Genomic DNA, 15734 nt, shown 5'->3' with positions numbered 1-15734 from the left:
TCGCGGCTGAAATTGTCTCATCTTTGGTTAATGGGAATGCTTTCAAGTTGCTCTGGATCCCTGACAACTCTGGTAGCTCTTGATAACATCTTGTTTTATGGTATGAGACAATGTGCCAAGTTCACTGTATACATTTTGTACCCTTGTCCTCAAATTACCCGTTTCTCCAAGGAGTTGTGATTCCTTTCAGTGGGAAATGGTGCTTGGAGACCACAATCTAGGTCTCGGCACTGTCATTGCCACCAGACTTTCATTGCTTATGGGCTTTTTCAGTGGGCAGGTTGTTTAAAAAGAGAAAATCATCACAAGCTTGTATTTATTTTCAATTCAAATGTTAAGATTATAGGGTTTCTTAATATAAAAACTTTTCTTGGTTTATACTTCTAAAGATACTGAAATGCTTGGTTCCTAACTATATTGATGTAGCTACTTACTTGTTTTAAAAATGTTATTACTAATATCATGACCAACAGCAAGACTACTGGATAAATAAGATTTCTCTGCTTTTTCCTGTGTTTTGACAGCATATCTCATTAAGAATACAGTCAAAATACATATATTTTTTTGAGGCGGAGTCTTACTGTGTCACCCAGGCTGCAGTGCAGTGGCACGATCTTGGCTCACTGCAACCTCCACTTCTCAGGTTCAAGTGATTCTCCTGCCTCAGCCTCCTGAGTAGCTGGGACTACAGGTGCCTGCCACCACCACGCCTGGCTAATTTTTTGTATTTTTACTAGAGACCGGGTTTCACTGTGTTAGCCAGGATAGTCTTGATCTCCTGACCTCATGATCTGCCTGCCTTGGCCTCCCAAAGTGCTGAGATTACAGGCGTGAGCCACTGCACCCGACCAAAAATATTGTATTTTAAGGTTGGTTGGAATAATTGTTTTCTCTCTGTGGTTATGGCAGCAGCTGGATATACAGCAAGGTTCATTTGTTTCAGTTTTTTTTTTTTTTTTTTTAAGAATTGATTTTCCTTTCACATTTCTTTTTTCATTTTTGATATGTAAAACACTTACATGGTTCCAAATCAGCACTATATAGTGAGGTGCATTCAGAGAAATCTCTCTTTCATTCCTGTCTCCTCTACCCTGTTCCTTTACTCCTCCTGTAGGTAACCACTCTTATTGGTTTATGTATCGTTTCATATTTTAGCTAGTGTATCATTTGGATAGATTCCTAGAATAGGGGTTGCTGAGTCAGATGTATGTGCATATGTAACTTTGCTAGATATTTTATAACACCATATTTTTAGCTCTTTGTAACTGTAATCATATAATCAAAAATGATAATGTAGCTTCTTCCTTTCATGGATTTTTACTTTATGTTGTCCTTTAATAGAAGGCTTTGAAATTTCCAGGAGAATGGACCTTCCTGTTTCTTTGTTTTGTTTTTAAGTTTCTAGTTTTGTTGTATTATGATCAGACTGTTGTTTGTAATATTTCTACATTCAGAACCACTGGTATTTTCTTTGGTATTATATTTTTAATATATAACCAAATTTTTGTGACCATTCCATTTGCTGTTGAGGAAGCATATTTTCTATTATTAGGATGTAGTGTTTGATATATATTCCTAAACCTATTCAATGTGTTATGTCATTAAAATATTTTATGGTCTTACTTATGTTTTTGTCCACCTAACAGGTCTTACTGAGAGTAGTTTATTAACATCTCCTAATATTTGTGCATTTGTTTTTCCTTGCATCTCCCATAACTTCTGCTTTATATGGATGGTTTCTGTGCTGTTTTGGTGCATAGATAATAATTGTTGCATCATCATTTTGAATTATGGTGTTTCATACTCTAAAATATTCTTCTTTGTCTTATTAATGATTTTTAAAAAATCTATCTTAAAATCAAGACCACAATCTATGCTTTTTTATTGCTACTGTTGTTGTCACCACCCAGCTCTGACAGAATGGGCTCCCCAACCAAAATTTGTCTTGGATGTCAAGATTGGTGATGCCACTCATGCACCTAGAAGATATGAAAAGATTATGGTTCACATAAGGAGGCTTTCTGTGAGAGCAGGGCAGGCTCCTAAACAGGTTCAAAAATAGCTTGAATCCAGTAGTGCCAGCTGCTTGGGAGGCCTAGGTTGGAGGATTGCTTGAGCTTAGGTGTTCAAGACCAGCCTGGTCAACATAGCAAAAACCTGAGTGTGGGGAAAAAATAGAAATCCTCTTGTTGGGAAGAAATATTTTTTAAAAATAAATAACTTGAGAATAGGGAAAAGATACTGGTTTGGCTTTTATTGTGGTTAAGGGTGGTGCTATAATAATAGTTCTTATGCAGTCTGGACCTTGTGTTGTTTGAACTTTCTACTGGTACCAGAGGAGGGAACACCTGAGTTTTCTTACCAGCTTGTCCAAAGGTAGGGGAATATTAATTTCATTCCATTACTTTATTTTCTTCTTAATGAGCTCCAGTTATAGCATGTTGGATCTTCCTTGACTGTCTTCTGTTTCACCGATTGCCATCTTAGAGGCTTTCTGCCATAACGACCCCTTTTTTGTTTTTTAAAATTTCATATTCATTTCCTTTGGTGTTTTACTGGTTTATTTCAGTGTGCCTTATTATATTTTCCTTCAAATCTGCTTTCCTTTATACAGCTCTTCCTCCTGTGTGTTGGTCTGGTACTTCCTTACTGTCTTGTGAGGTTGTTTTTTTTTAATGGTTTTAGGGTTTTTAATTTGATATTTTATCAAGAATTTTAGTTAGTTCTAATTTTAGCACAATGATTGGATAACCTAGCCTGCTATTAATAAAAATAGAAATCCCTACCTAGTCATAGACGGTTTTCTGAAGTTGCAAGTGTTCTGCCAGAAGCCTGAACAAGAATATGCAAAAGGGAGATGCCATATTTCTTTGATTCAGAGATATTGGGTGGCTATTCACTGGCTTATTTATGACTATAAGCTTTAAAACTTTTCCCAGACATTTCCTTTCCCCATCTTATGTCATGCTATTTTGAACTCTGTCCAGCTGTGAAGGCCTGTGACCTTGTGTTTATTCTGTTTTGAAGCGCTGATTCTCATAAGAGAGAGCTTTCAAATATGTAGATAAATTATCAAACTATTTAGTATGTTTATTGGGCAGCATTTGTTTTTCTCATTGGGAAGATAAAAGGGGCAAAATGTAGAAATAACTCGTGTTTCCATGTCTTCCTGAGCTTAGTCTAGAATCCCTTATTTTGTCTAAAATAGATTCTAGATCTTGGGAGGAGGATAAATCGAGTCACATGGAATAGAATCCTTTGTTAAGATATTTGTTCCAAGCATTTGGATTTTGGAAGATCAGTATTTTTTAAACCTTCCTATATTTGAAAAAGCTTAAAAAAATTGTGGCCTGTATTCAGGAATTAACTGTATTTGTTCTAAGACTTTTTTTTTTTTTCACTCAGGTGAGAAAAAAAATTACTAAAAATGACAAGTAGAAGACTTGAGGAGTCCATGGGGGCTGTTCAGATGGGATTGGTCAATATGTTCAAAGGATTTCAAAGCAAGGTTTTGCCACCCCTGAATCCAAAGGTGGTTACAGAAGAAGAAGTAAACCGAATGGTAATGTATCAGGGAATTAATATGTAAAATACTTAATGCAATCTCCTTAGGAGAATGACAATTGCCACTTGGCATTCTCAGAATGCCAAACAGAATTACTGACTGATTAATATCAATTTAGTTATAATGGTAGCTTTCTAATGTTATAACTATAATCAATTTAGTTATAACATTTAGTTATAATGGTAGCTTTCAAAGACTATAAAGGTAGGTACCTTTTAAAGTCTGAGAAGTTTTGAAATTGCATACATACTTCAAAGTAGAGGCTTGATTTGCTTAATCAGTTGAAGTAAGACTTCACAAATGAACTCTTAAGATTTTCTAAGTATTAGGTAGCACCATGACAAACCGTCATTTGTTTAGTTCAAAAACCGTCAAATATCAGAATTTCATAGGATTCAACCTAATTATTTACTACCTACTGATTGTCAAGAGTAATTTTTGTTTGTATATTTATAGAACACAGAGCATTAAAATAATGACTAAGTGGTATTTAAGAAAATACATATTTTCCTATTCTTTAAAATAAAACGTATTTATAGCTTTAATTATTTATGATTGGTGATAATTTAATTATGAACCACATGCTATAGAAAATATTAGTAAAAATATATAGTGCCAGGGATAGTATTCACTACATTTAAAAAACTAATCTTAAGTTGCATTCCAATTAGAGAAATAAAATCAATCATTATTCTCTTTTGTGGTGGTGGTTGGTACATATTTAAAGAAACTCCTGGCATTTTGCTTGTAAGACCTAATTGTTTTAATTTAAATCACAGTATAGCTGATACCTCTTAACATTTTATTATCCTTATCTGGGTTCCAATCAAAAAGAACTTAACCAAGTTGAAAGCTGTATTAGAAATATACCTTCATTTAAATGGATTCAATCACAGAAATAAAATTTGTAGAAAAATAAGCATTCGTAAAGTACATTGTGTTTAACCCAAGGCAACATAAATCAGCTAAGTTATATACCCTCAAATGTTATTAAAAGGTCTTGGCATATACTTAAGCATTATGTAGCTGCCAATGATCATAATCTCCCTGCACATAAAGTAGGAACATTCTAGAACCACAATAACTATAATTGGTTCTGGGTAACTAATCCCTTGTTGGGTTAGTTTTATTTAAATGCTGGGTTACTTTTTCTTTCTCACAACATTGGAAAGGGTAAAAGCATTTTGTCTTCTTACTGGGGTGTGTGAATGTGACTCGCTGTGGGATCTGCTGATTAGGTCAGAGCTCTTTCAAAGCGAGGTCTAAATGTGCTCTTGTGACGTCTCTAAAGTTCAAACTCATTCCTAAGTGATGTAGTCACACTTCCTAGATAAGATTTCTCTCTAACATCAAATTGTAGTTAATCACCCAGAAGCTTTGTTTGCATATTGTAATGTTAGTTGAGAAACAGAGGTATTTCAAACTCCTGATTTTTGAAGCCCTTGAGTGACTTTACAAACTGAGAGTTTTATGCACAGATGCCTCTTCTGAGCATAAATGTTAAGCTCTTTGGACATGTTCCTGTGCAATTTCTTGACTTTTTTCTCTCAGGTTCTTTGGTGTGATTCCTTCAGAATCATAAGGAAACAGCAACCACATGTCATTTTCAGTTACTGTGCAAAGACCTCAAAAGTGTATGGGTACTTCTCTTATATAATTTACTTATTTTAAATATTTTATAAGGGAACTTAGTGGCATTCCAGAATTATCCTGAAAGCTGCAAACACAAATTATTAATTACTGGTACTTATGAAAACACTTTTTCAGTACAACCACTTATGAATCTTTGGTTCTTATTGTTTTACATTCTAGCTTACACCCTCAGAGTTCCTGAAGGAAATGTCCCTCACCACCGAGCAGAGACTGGCAAAAACACGTTTGATGTGCCGACCACAGATCATCGAACTCTTAGATATGGGGGAAACAACACATCAGAAGGTAGCTGCTCTCTGTCATACTTGCATATAAAGTGGGCCCTGGCACAACACGAAAATTCCAGAACAATAACTAAGTAAAATTTGTTTCCTGGCTACCTAATCCTTTATTGGGTTTGTTTTCAGTCCTCCTTTTCTTTCTCTGAATATCTTCATATCTTTGATTTGGTATGGTGAAGACTGCAATAAATAAGTGCAAACCTCTTTTAAAATAACTTTTGACTAGTCATACTTCTTTCTTAGCTATTTCTGAATACTATTTGACACCATAGTTTATACAGGGTAGGAATAATTCTAAGAATTATATTAGTCAAGCCCAATTAAGTTATTGTCTTAGTGTAATAAATAATCTCTCCTTATGTGAGCTGTCCACTAGAAAAGGAGTTGGAATTTTTAATTAAAGTAGGCATTCGTTGTCTGTTCTGGCTCATTTCCAATAACATGTATCCTTTTAGTCTCCAAAGAATAGCGATTTTATCATGTTTCTATATTCGAATGTAAACCATACATTCCAGGCTTTAGGAGCATATGATTATGAAAGGTCTGGTTTCCTATTTTAAATTATTACATTAAAACAAATTAATTAAATTGTTAATTAAATTAACAATTAACTAAATTGTTAATTAATTTAACAATTTTAATGGTGGCTTAAACTGGAATGGTGGTGGAGAATATGGTGAGAAGTGGTATGATTAAAGATACATTTGTGAAAGCAGAAATGTATCTTTACTTTTTTTTTTTGTTTTTCAAAATTTACTTCTGTTTAATAAGGCATAATATGGAGTGGTTTCACATGTGCTCCTAACTTACATAGTCGGATTGCAATTTCTTTTTTTTTTTTTACTTCCAATAGTAATTGTTTTTTTTTTTATCACCATGTTTTTTTACTTTAATGTGTCTTTACTTTTTTAAATCTTTTACTTTTAATGCGCAAATTATGGTATGAACCTCCAATAGTTGGGCTGCTGGGAGATTAACTTCTTCTCAAAGAGTTCCCCAGAACTTTCCTCTGAAAATTCCTGAGAGTTTTTCAATGTCTTGTTCCTCATGAAGAATGAGTGAGGCTTGTCTGCTCTTACTGCTACACCATTGCTTCCCTTGTCTAGGATTTGCATAAACTTCACCGTTCTGAGCATTGCTAACTTTTTATTGCTTTGTCTGTTCCCCACAACCACCCTCCAAATTTGAGGGGAGGGAACATAGTCTTTTCCAAGACATTTCTTCTAATTAAGGGCCATTTCCTCTTTTTTGAAAGTATAACACATATCAGGCTATGTGGAGTTTTTCATGTGTACTACTAGTGTATGTATTTTAATGTGTTTTGACTCTGCTATAAATGATGAGGCAATCAGATACTTTACATTACACTTTCTCTCCTCTCCTCTTTAATTCAGTTGGTTATTTTTAATTTATATTCTGAAATTTAATCATTTATCTCTTAGATGGGTGACAGTCATCTACTAATTTCTTCAACAAGAGCTTATGAAGACTGTATTTCTTTGTTTTATGTGTTTTATAATATTTGTGTCTTGCCTTTATACTGAACTGCAGATTTGTTACTTATGAAATTCTTGGGCCACAAATTTTCATAACAGTTTTGCAGGCATTTTCTCCACTACCTTCTGACTTTAAATGATGGTATGTAGAAGTCAGAAGCCAGCTTGATTTCTTCCCCTATAAGTTAATCTTTTAGCTCATGTGCCCAAAGATTGATTGTTATTATTTAAAGTTCAGTATTAGGATACCACTACATTTTTCCTGAGGTACTGTGGGCGTTTATTTTATTTTAGAAAGTTTTCTTGAATTATCAAGTTTTTTTATATCATTTTTCAATTATGAATATGTTGGACCTTCTTTGTCTGCCCTTCTTCTGAAGCTTGGATTTCCTCGCTCATTCATTTTTAACTTTCTGTTCATTTCCATTGTATTGTCATTACATTCATTAGGCTATCCTCTGTGTCCCTTACTTTGAGTTATGTATATATTTCTTTTATGCTTCATTTTTGACCAGACCAGACCTGGTTCAACAGACCTCTTGAATCATCCCACTTCTCACCACTTCCTCCACCACCATTCCAGTTTAAGCCACCATTATCTAGAATATCAAAATTGCCTCCGTTTCCATCTCGTTCTCCCCCTGCCCCCATTATCACAAAGCAGTAAGAGTGATTTTTTAAAATGTAAATCAGAACATGTTACTTCCATGTTTAAAACCATCCAGTGACGTCCCATTACTCGCATAATAAAATCTAAACTCAGTGCCATAACCTCTAAGGTCCTGTACCATCTAGTCCTGCCTCCCTCACAGACCTCTTTGCTTTCTTTGTTGTTGTTGTTGTTGTTGTTGTTGTTTTGTTTTGTTTTGAGACGGAGTCTCACTCTGTCGCCCGGGCTAGAGTGCAGTGGCGCGATCTCGGCTCACTGCAAGCTCCGCCTCTTGGGTTCACACCATTCTCCTGCCTCAGCCTCCCGAGTAGCTGGGACTACAGGTGCCTGCTACCACACCCAGCTAATTTTGTTTCTGTATTTTTAGTAGAGACGGGGTTTCACCATGTTAGCCAGGATGGTCCCGATCTCCTGACCTCATGATCCGCCCACCTCGGCCTCCCAAAGTGCTGGGATTACAGGCGTTAGCCTCTTGGCCTTCTCTTCTGTCTCTCATTCTCACTGTATTTCCCCTATGCTGCTCTTCAGACACTCAAAGACAATTTCCACCTGAAGCACTTTGCACTTGCTTTCCCTTGTAACTGGAGTGCTATTCTAAAATCTTGGCGTGACTCGCTTCAGACCTCTACTTAGAAGTCATCTCAGAGAGGCCTTCTCTTGACTGCCTATCTAAAAGAGCAGCTACCTGCCAGTCCCCTACCTCCTTGTCCTGCTTTAGCTTTTTTACACAGCCTTTTCACTACCTGACTTTATGTGCTGTATTTCTGTATTTTTTGTATGATCGCTTGAGCTTCAAGAATGTCAACTTCATGAGGTTAGGGCTTTTTTTGGCTTTATTCACTATGTTCAGCATACAAAAAAGAACGTGGCACATGTTGGAAACTCAGTATTTATTGAATGAGGACATGAATTTTTAATCTCTCCTAACTGCTCACTTCTTTACATTCTTAAATATTTGCTTTGTGCTCTTTGATTTTTTTTTTCCATTATGCTCTTTGAGCTTATGGTGAAATGGTGTAGTTAAGACTGATTGCTTCATGGCAGAAATTTGATTAGCCAGAAATTAAAGAGTATATACTGTATTATTCCACTTATATAATCAAGAAAACTAACCTATGATGTGAGAAGTAGATTACCTGTGTTACCTTTGTCATAAATCAAGTGACCATATATTTAATAATTGGTTTGGAGGCTTTCTAATCTGGTACATTTATTTTTATGATAAATCTTGTGCTAACATCTCATTATTATTACTGTGGTAAGTAACAGTATATGATATGTAATAATATAATTATCATGTTGTACTACATGATATAGCAAATCCTCCTATCTTGCTCTTCAAATGTATCTTGTCTATTCTTGGTCCTTTGCATTTCCATATAAATTCAATCAGCTTTTTTGTTTCAAAAAAAATCTGTTGGGATTTTTTAAAATATATTGCATTGAATTTTAGATAAATTTGGGGAACATTTGACATCCTGAAAATATTGAGTCTTTTAATTCATGAAAATAGTATATTCCTGCATTCAATTAAGTCTTCCTTAATTTCTCTCAATAATGTTTTTAGTTTCTGGACAAAGGTCTTACACATCTTTCATTAGATTTATTTCTGTGTGTTTTACATTTTAGGATACTATTTTAAGTAATATTGTTTATAAATTTCATTTCCTAAATGTTCGTTGCTAGTACCTACAAATAGAATTTGTTTTTGTATGTTGACCTTGTACTCAGTGACCTTGATAAATCACTTACTAATTCTAATAAGAGAATTATTAGAATGATTTATTTGTAGGTTATTTTGAATTTTCGAAAGAAACAATTACTTTGCCTGGGGAAAATGACAGTTTTGTTTCTTCTTGTTTGAGTTCCAGTACTAAAACAACCTTGAATTTCTGAGATGAACCCAGCTTGGTCATGATGTGTTATCGTTTTTATATAGTGCTGGTGCCGGTTTCAGTTTCAGTTTGCAAATTTTTTTTTCCTCTCTCTCTTTCTTTGTTTCTTCTATCTATCTATCTATGGTTTATGAATGAGATTGGCCTATAGTTTTCTTTTCCGTTAGTGTCTTTCTCAGGTATATAAAGGAGGTTCTGTTAACATTATAGATGAGTTGGGAGACATTTCATTTTTTTGTTTTTCTTTTCTTTGGGACAGTTTCTATAATACTTGAGTTGTTTCTTTTATGTTTGGTAGAATTTGCTTGTAAAGCTGTCTGGGTTTGGAGTTTTCTCTGTAAAAGGTTTTTATTTACAGATCTAATTTCTGTAATAGTTTTAGAGCTATTCAGATGTTCTGTTTCTTCTTGTGCCAGTTTTGATACATTTTATTGCATTTTCTAGGAGTTTGTATTTTACCTATATTTTCACATTTATTGACATAATAGTTATTTATTATCTTTTTACTGAGTTCGGGTTCTATTGTAATATTCCCATTTCCATTCTTTGTATTTGTTCTTTGTGCCTTCTGTCTTATTTTCTTGATCAAACTCACTCGGTATTTTGTCAATTTTATTAATCTTTTTAAAGACCTGAATTTTGCTTTGTTGTTTTTATAGTACAGTTACTTTTATTTCATTAATTTCCTCTCTTGTTTTTGTCATGTCAGTTTTTTTCTTTCTTTGGATTTATTTTGCTATTTATTCTAACTTGTTAAGATGGATACTTATAGCTACAGTTTTCAAACTGTGTGCCAAGGTGCCCCAGGGTGCAACCGTGAACTCACAGGGCATCATCAGATAGTCTGAATTTTCAGGGGAAACCTGGCAATACCCAAAATCGATTGGATGCTAAACAGGATACTGTACACTTTGATGATGTCATGCTTTACAAACCTAGCTCCTCAGTGGTTGGTCAAATAAAAAGCAAGTACTTTGTGAAAATCAAAATAGAACAGGAAATGAGGGGTGCAAGACCAATTTGGTTCTGTTGTGCAGTGCCCAACCAGCGCACACATCCCATTAGTAAGCTAGTTATTTGTATTATTATTTTGTATGATGAGAATTTATTTAGAGTAACCACATATTTACCCCTTTATTACTCTCCTTTCCTTCCTGCATCACTGAACTTCTAAGAGAAATTCTCTTCTCTGTAAAGAATACCCTTTGGTATTTTCTTTAGAAGTTGGTGACAACATTTTTCAATTTTTATTTCTCTGAAAATGTGTTTATTCAAACTTCGTTTTTGAAGGGACTTTCCCCAGGTAAAAAATACTATGCCTGCAGGGTTTTTTTTTTCAGGATTTACAACATTTTATTCCTCTGCCTTCTGACTTGTGTTACGTTGAAAAGTAGGCATGCACTTTTGCTCCTTGAAAGTTAAATATTCTATTTTTTCCCTCTAGTTTCTTTTACACATTCTTTTGTCCTGTGTTTTCAGTGCTTTTACAATGATGTACCTGGGTATGGATTTCTTTTTGAATATTTCCTATGTTTAGTTTTAATATCCATAGATCTATGTAGTATTATCTTCCCCAGTCATTTTTGTCAATGTGTGACTGTAACAATAATTTACTCTTTCATTTGCAGTTTTCAGGAATTGACCTGAATCAGGCATTATTCCAGCCCTTTCCATCAGAAATTATATTTCAGAACTACACTCCCTGTGAAGTCTATGAAGTTCCACTGATTTTGAGGAACAATGACAAAGTGAGTATGTTCACTGGGGTGGGTGAACTCTTCCAGGATATATGAGAATGGGTTATAGTAAAGTGGGATCTTGAGGGATCTTTGATAAGTTCTTTAATTTGATAGACTTAGGAAAATAGTATGAAAACACGTTCTTTGATTGTAAACTTAATGAAGACAAGGCTGTGTCTGTTTGTTGCTATATGTTGAGTCCTAACCAGTGCCTAACAAGTAGTGAACTCCCAACATGTGCACTAACTTTTGTTGATTAAAGGATTGACCAGATGAATGTCACAGGGTTCTCATGTATGACAAATTGGGCTAGGTTTTTATTTAAGACAGGGAAATTACTATTAATGCTTATGTAGTCTTCATTAGAGACACCATTTCCCCAATTCAAGATATAAACTCTACTCCTGAGAATTGCAATTGTTGAGCATATATGTATATATATATGTGTGTGTGTGTGTGTGTGTGTGTGTGTATATATATATATATATATATATTTTTTTTTTTTTTTTTTGGAAACAGAGTTTCGTTCTTGTTGCCCAGGCTGGAGTGCAATGGCATGATCTCGGCTTACTGCAACCTCCACCTCCTGGGTTCAAGCGATTCTCCTGCCTCAGCCTCCCAAGTAGCTGGGACTATACATGTATGCACCACCACACCCAACTAATTTTGTATTTTTAGTAGAGACAGGGTTTCTCCATGTTGGTCAGGCTGGTCTCGAACTCCTGAACTCAGGTGATCCACCCACCTCAGTCTCCCAAAGTGCTGGGATTATAGGCGTGAGCCACCGTGCCTGGCCAAGCATTTATATTTATATTCTCCAACGCATTTATATTCTGCAAATTGTACCTTTTAAAACTCCTTCTTTTCACTTCTAAAAAATGTAGGTCCCTTTCTTTCTTTTCTGTCTTCTCCTTTCTATAGAAGATAGCCTTCAGAGTTTGTCTACAGTCAGTTTTGGAAGGCTTCTCTCTGTCTGTCTTGTCTCTTTGTGATTGTAACGGAAGATTTCTTTTTCAGCCTTATGACTTTTTCTTTAGAGATAAATTAGGGTTTCTTTCAAGAAAAGATATTAAATGCCTGAAGAGTTTCTTGACACTTAACAATAATGAAAGAAAGAGTAATGCGGAAGTTCAGCATGAAGCACACTTGAGTGTGAAAAGTAATCAGATGGGGAGGAAAGCATTGGAGAGATGGGAAATCTGGGCGTAAAGACAAGGAGGAATACTTTTAGGGGTCTAAGAATGTGGAGGCAAAAAATTCTACTTATAAGACAAAATGGAAAATAAGTGAAGACTATGCAAGAATCCAAAGCAAATGGGAAGACTTGCAGTTATGTTTGGTACAGCCGCTCATTAAGGGAATCAGCAATGCCTTGCAGAGATCAATGGGGTGACTTAGTGACAGCAAAGCCAGACTCTGGAGAAAATAGTCTGTTTCATTTTTTTCTGCAGTGGCGTTAGTAAGAGAAGCTCATGGGACAGAAGTGAAAGAGAAGGAAAAGAACCGGAGGCGCACAAGGTTGTGTTCTTAGACCTCTAGAAGAGGTGCATTGCACAGACAGTAGGGCTCTATCTTTTCATGCACTTCAATTCTCACTTCTGACTCTCTTTTTCCATTTCTATATTACTTTTGACTCTTGCTGAGGTATTTTTAGGCTGCTAAAGTGGTACAGTCCAAAGCATCCTTTGGTCACCCCTCTCTGACCTTAAACAAGAAATGGTCATCAGTGGTTGTTTAATAGCAAGTCGGGGTAAAGGGCATATGTGAGTTTTGTCTCCAGATGCTCAGTTCTCATGGATGACACAACATCTCTTGATAAGATGCAGCCAGAGTGCTGGCCACATGGAAAGAGGGTCCCATCCTAGGAACGTCCAGCTACTAACAAGCAGACAGTTCTCTCCAGGCGAGGCAGCCTTGTCCTCTGGTGACTCCAGGACCCTCATACCAGGTGGCTGATGTAACCCTGCTCCTCTGCTTCCTTAGTTCACAGTCTCATAAAGAACCATGGGGAGAGATTTGGGGCCCCAAGAAATGCTTTCTGTGCCATTCACCTTTTATTTGCTTCCTCACTGTCGTGGGGTACAAAAGATAGAGCCTGTCAGGTTATTATTTTTGTGTCTCCATCTCTCACACACAAGGATAAGAATGAACCAGAACACTTATTATTTTAATTGGGTTAAAATGATAAGGACCCATACTCCAGAGTCAGACTAATCTGGGTTCAGATTCCAGCATAAGAATTAGACTTTAAAAGAATGGAGCTGTTGGGAGCTGCTCTGAGNACAGAGTTTCGTTCTTGTTGCCCAGGCTGGAGTGCAATGGCATGATCTCGGCTTACTGCAACCTCCACCTCCTGGGTTCAAGCGATTCTCCTGCCTCAGCCTCCCAAGTAGCTGGGACTATACATGTATGCACCACCACACCCAACTAATTTTGTATTTTAGTAGAGACAGGGTTTCTCCATGTTGGTCAGGCTGGTCTCGAACTCCTGAACTCAGGTGATCCACCCACCTCAGTCTCCCAAAGTGCTGGGATTATAGGCGTGAGCCACCGTGCCTGGCCAAGCATTTATATTTATATTCTCCAACGCATTTATATTCTGCAAATTGTACCTTTTAAAACTCCTTCTTTTCACTTCTAAAAAATGTAGGTCCCTTTCTTTCTTTTCTGTCTTCTCCTTTCTATAGAAGATAGCCTTCAGAGTTTGTCTACAGTCAGTTTTGGAAGGCTTCTCTCTGTCTGTCTTGTCTCTTTGTGATTGTAACGGAAGATTTCTTTTCAGCCTTATGACTTTTCTTTAGAGATAAATTAGGGTTTCTTTCAAGAAAAGATATTAAATGCCTGAAGAGTTTCTTGACACTTAACAATAATGAAAGAAAGAGTAATGCGGAAGTTCAGCATGAAGCACACTTGAGTGTGAAAAGTAATCAGATGGGGAGGAAAGCATTGGAGAGATGGGAAATCTGGGCGTAAAGACAAGGAGGAATACTTTTAGGGGTCTAAGAATGTGGAGGCAAAAAATTCTACTTATAAGACAAAATGGAAAATAAGTGAAGACTATGCAAGAATCCAAAGCAAATGGGAAGACTTGCAGTTATGTTTGGTACAGCCGCTCATTAAGGGAATCAGCAATGCCTTGCAGAGATCAATGGGGTGACTTAGTGACAGCAAAGCCAGACTCTGGAGAAAATAGTCTGTTTCATTTTTTTCTGCAGTGGCGTTAGTAAGAGAAGCTCATGGGACAGAAGTGAAAGAGAAGGAAAAGAACCGGAGGCGCACAAGGTTGTGTTCTTAGACCTCTAGAAGAGGTGCATTGCACAGACAGTAGGGCTCTATCTTTTCATGCACTTCAATTCTCACTTCTGACTCTCTTTTCCATTTCTATATTACTTTTGACTCTTGCTGAGGTATTTTAGGCTGCTAAAGTGGTACAGTCCAAAGCATCCTTTGGTCACCCCTCTCTGACCTTAAACAAGAAATGGTCATCAGTGGTTGTTTAATAGCAAGTCGGGGTAAAGGGCATATGTGAGTTTTGTCTCCAGATGCTCAGTTCTCATGGATGACACAACATCTCTTGATAAGATGCAGCCAGAGTGCTGGCCACATGGAAAGAGGGTCCCATCCTAGGAACGTCCAGCTACTAACAAGCAGACAGTTCTCTCCAGGCGAGGCAGCCTTGTCCTCTGGTGACTCCAGGACCCTCATACCAGGTGGCTGATGTAACCCTGCTCCTCTGCTTCCTTAGTTCACAGTCTCATAAAGAACCATGGGGAGAGATTTGGGGCCCCAAGAAATGCTTTCTGTGCCATTCACCTTTTATTTGCTTCCTCACTGTCGTGGGGTACAAAAGATAGAGCCTGTCAGGTTATTATTTTGTGTCTCCATCTCTCACACACAAGGATAAGAATGAACCAGAACACTTATTATTTTAATTGGGTTAAAATGATAAGGACCCATACTCCAGAGTCAGACTAATCTGGGTTCAGATTCCAGCATAAGAATTAGACTTTAAAAGAATGGAGCTGTTGGGAGCTGCTCTGAGGCTGTGCTAGGGGATATCCTGATGCTCTTTGCTCTTGCTTTGTGGTGTGTTTACTCAGGACCATCCCATGGAGAGGTGGGGTGGAGTTTGGCTGGGACTTGACTCGCAGCACCTTTGCTTGGTGAAGCTGTACCACTTTGGGCAAGTGTCTGTAGCATGGGAGTCATAATGAAGCTCAAAGGTTATGGTGAGGATGAGGTGGCATGTCATGTGCCGTAGATGGGCCATTGAAGGGGTGCAGGAAGTGTGACTTCTTCTCTCAGAGCAGTTCTCAAATGCTCAAATGTTGGGAAATCCAGCTTAACTCTGTTATGTGGGTGAGGTTTTAGCTGATTAAGGAGTTAACCCTTGAAGATGGTCACTTTTATTTTTATTTATTTATTTATTTATTTA

The 15734-nt window shown here is 36.7% G+C and overlaps 1 protein-coding gene across 1 annotated transcript in view; it reads left to right on the top strand.

Annotated features, from left to right (window-relative positions):
• The window catches only part of HYDIN (HYDIN axonemal central pair apparatus protein), a 442332-nt gene that overhangs the window by 48867 nt on the left and 377731 nt on the right, over positions 1-15734 (top strand). Inside the window, exons 2-4 of the mRNA XM_017868754.1 lie at positions 3406-3562; positions 5378-5503; positions 11189-11308. Of these exons, the coding sequence (XP_017724243.1) occupies positions 3428-3562; positions 5378-5503; positions 11189-11308 (381 nt within the window). The 5' untranslated portion in view covers positions 3406-3427. The remainder of the gene's footprint in view (positions 1-3405; positions 3563-5377; positions 5504-11188; positions 11309-15734) is intronic.

The sequence above is a fragment of the Rhinopithecus bieti genome, unplaced genomic scaffold (genome assembly GCF_001698545.2).
Source record: "Rhinopithecus bieti isolate Rb0 unplaced genomic scaffold, ASM169854v2 scaffold_2574, whole genome shotgun sequence".
Classification (NCBI taxonomy): Eukaryota; Metazoa; Chordata; class Mammalia; order Primates; family Cercopithecidae; genus Rhinopithecus; species Rhinopithecus bieti.
This window is presented reverse-complemented; position numbering and strand designations above follow the sequence as displayed.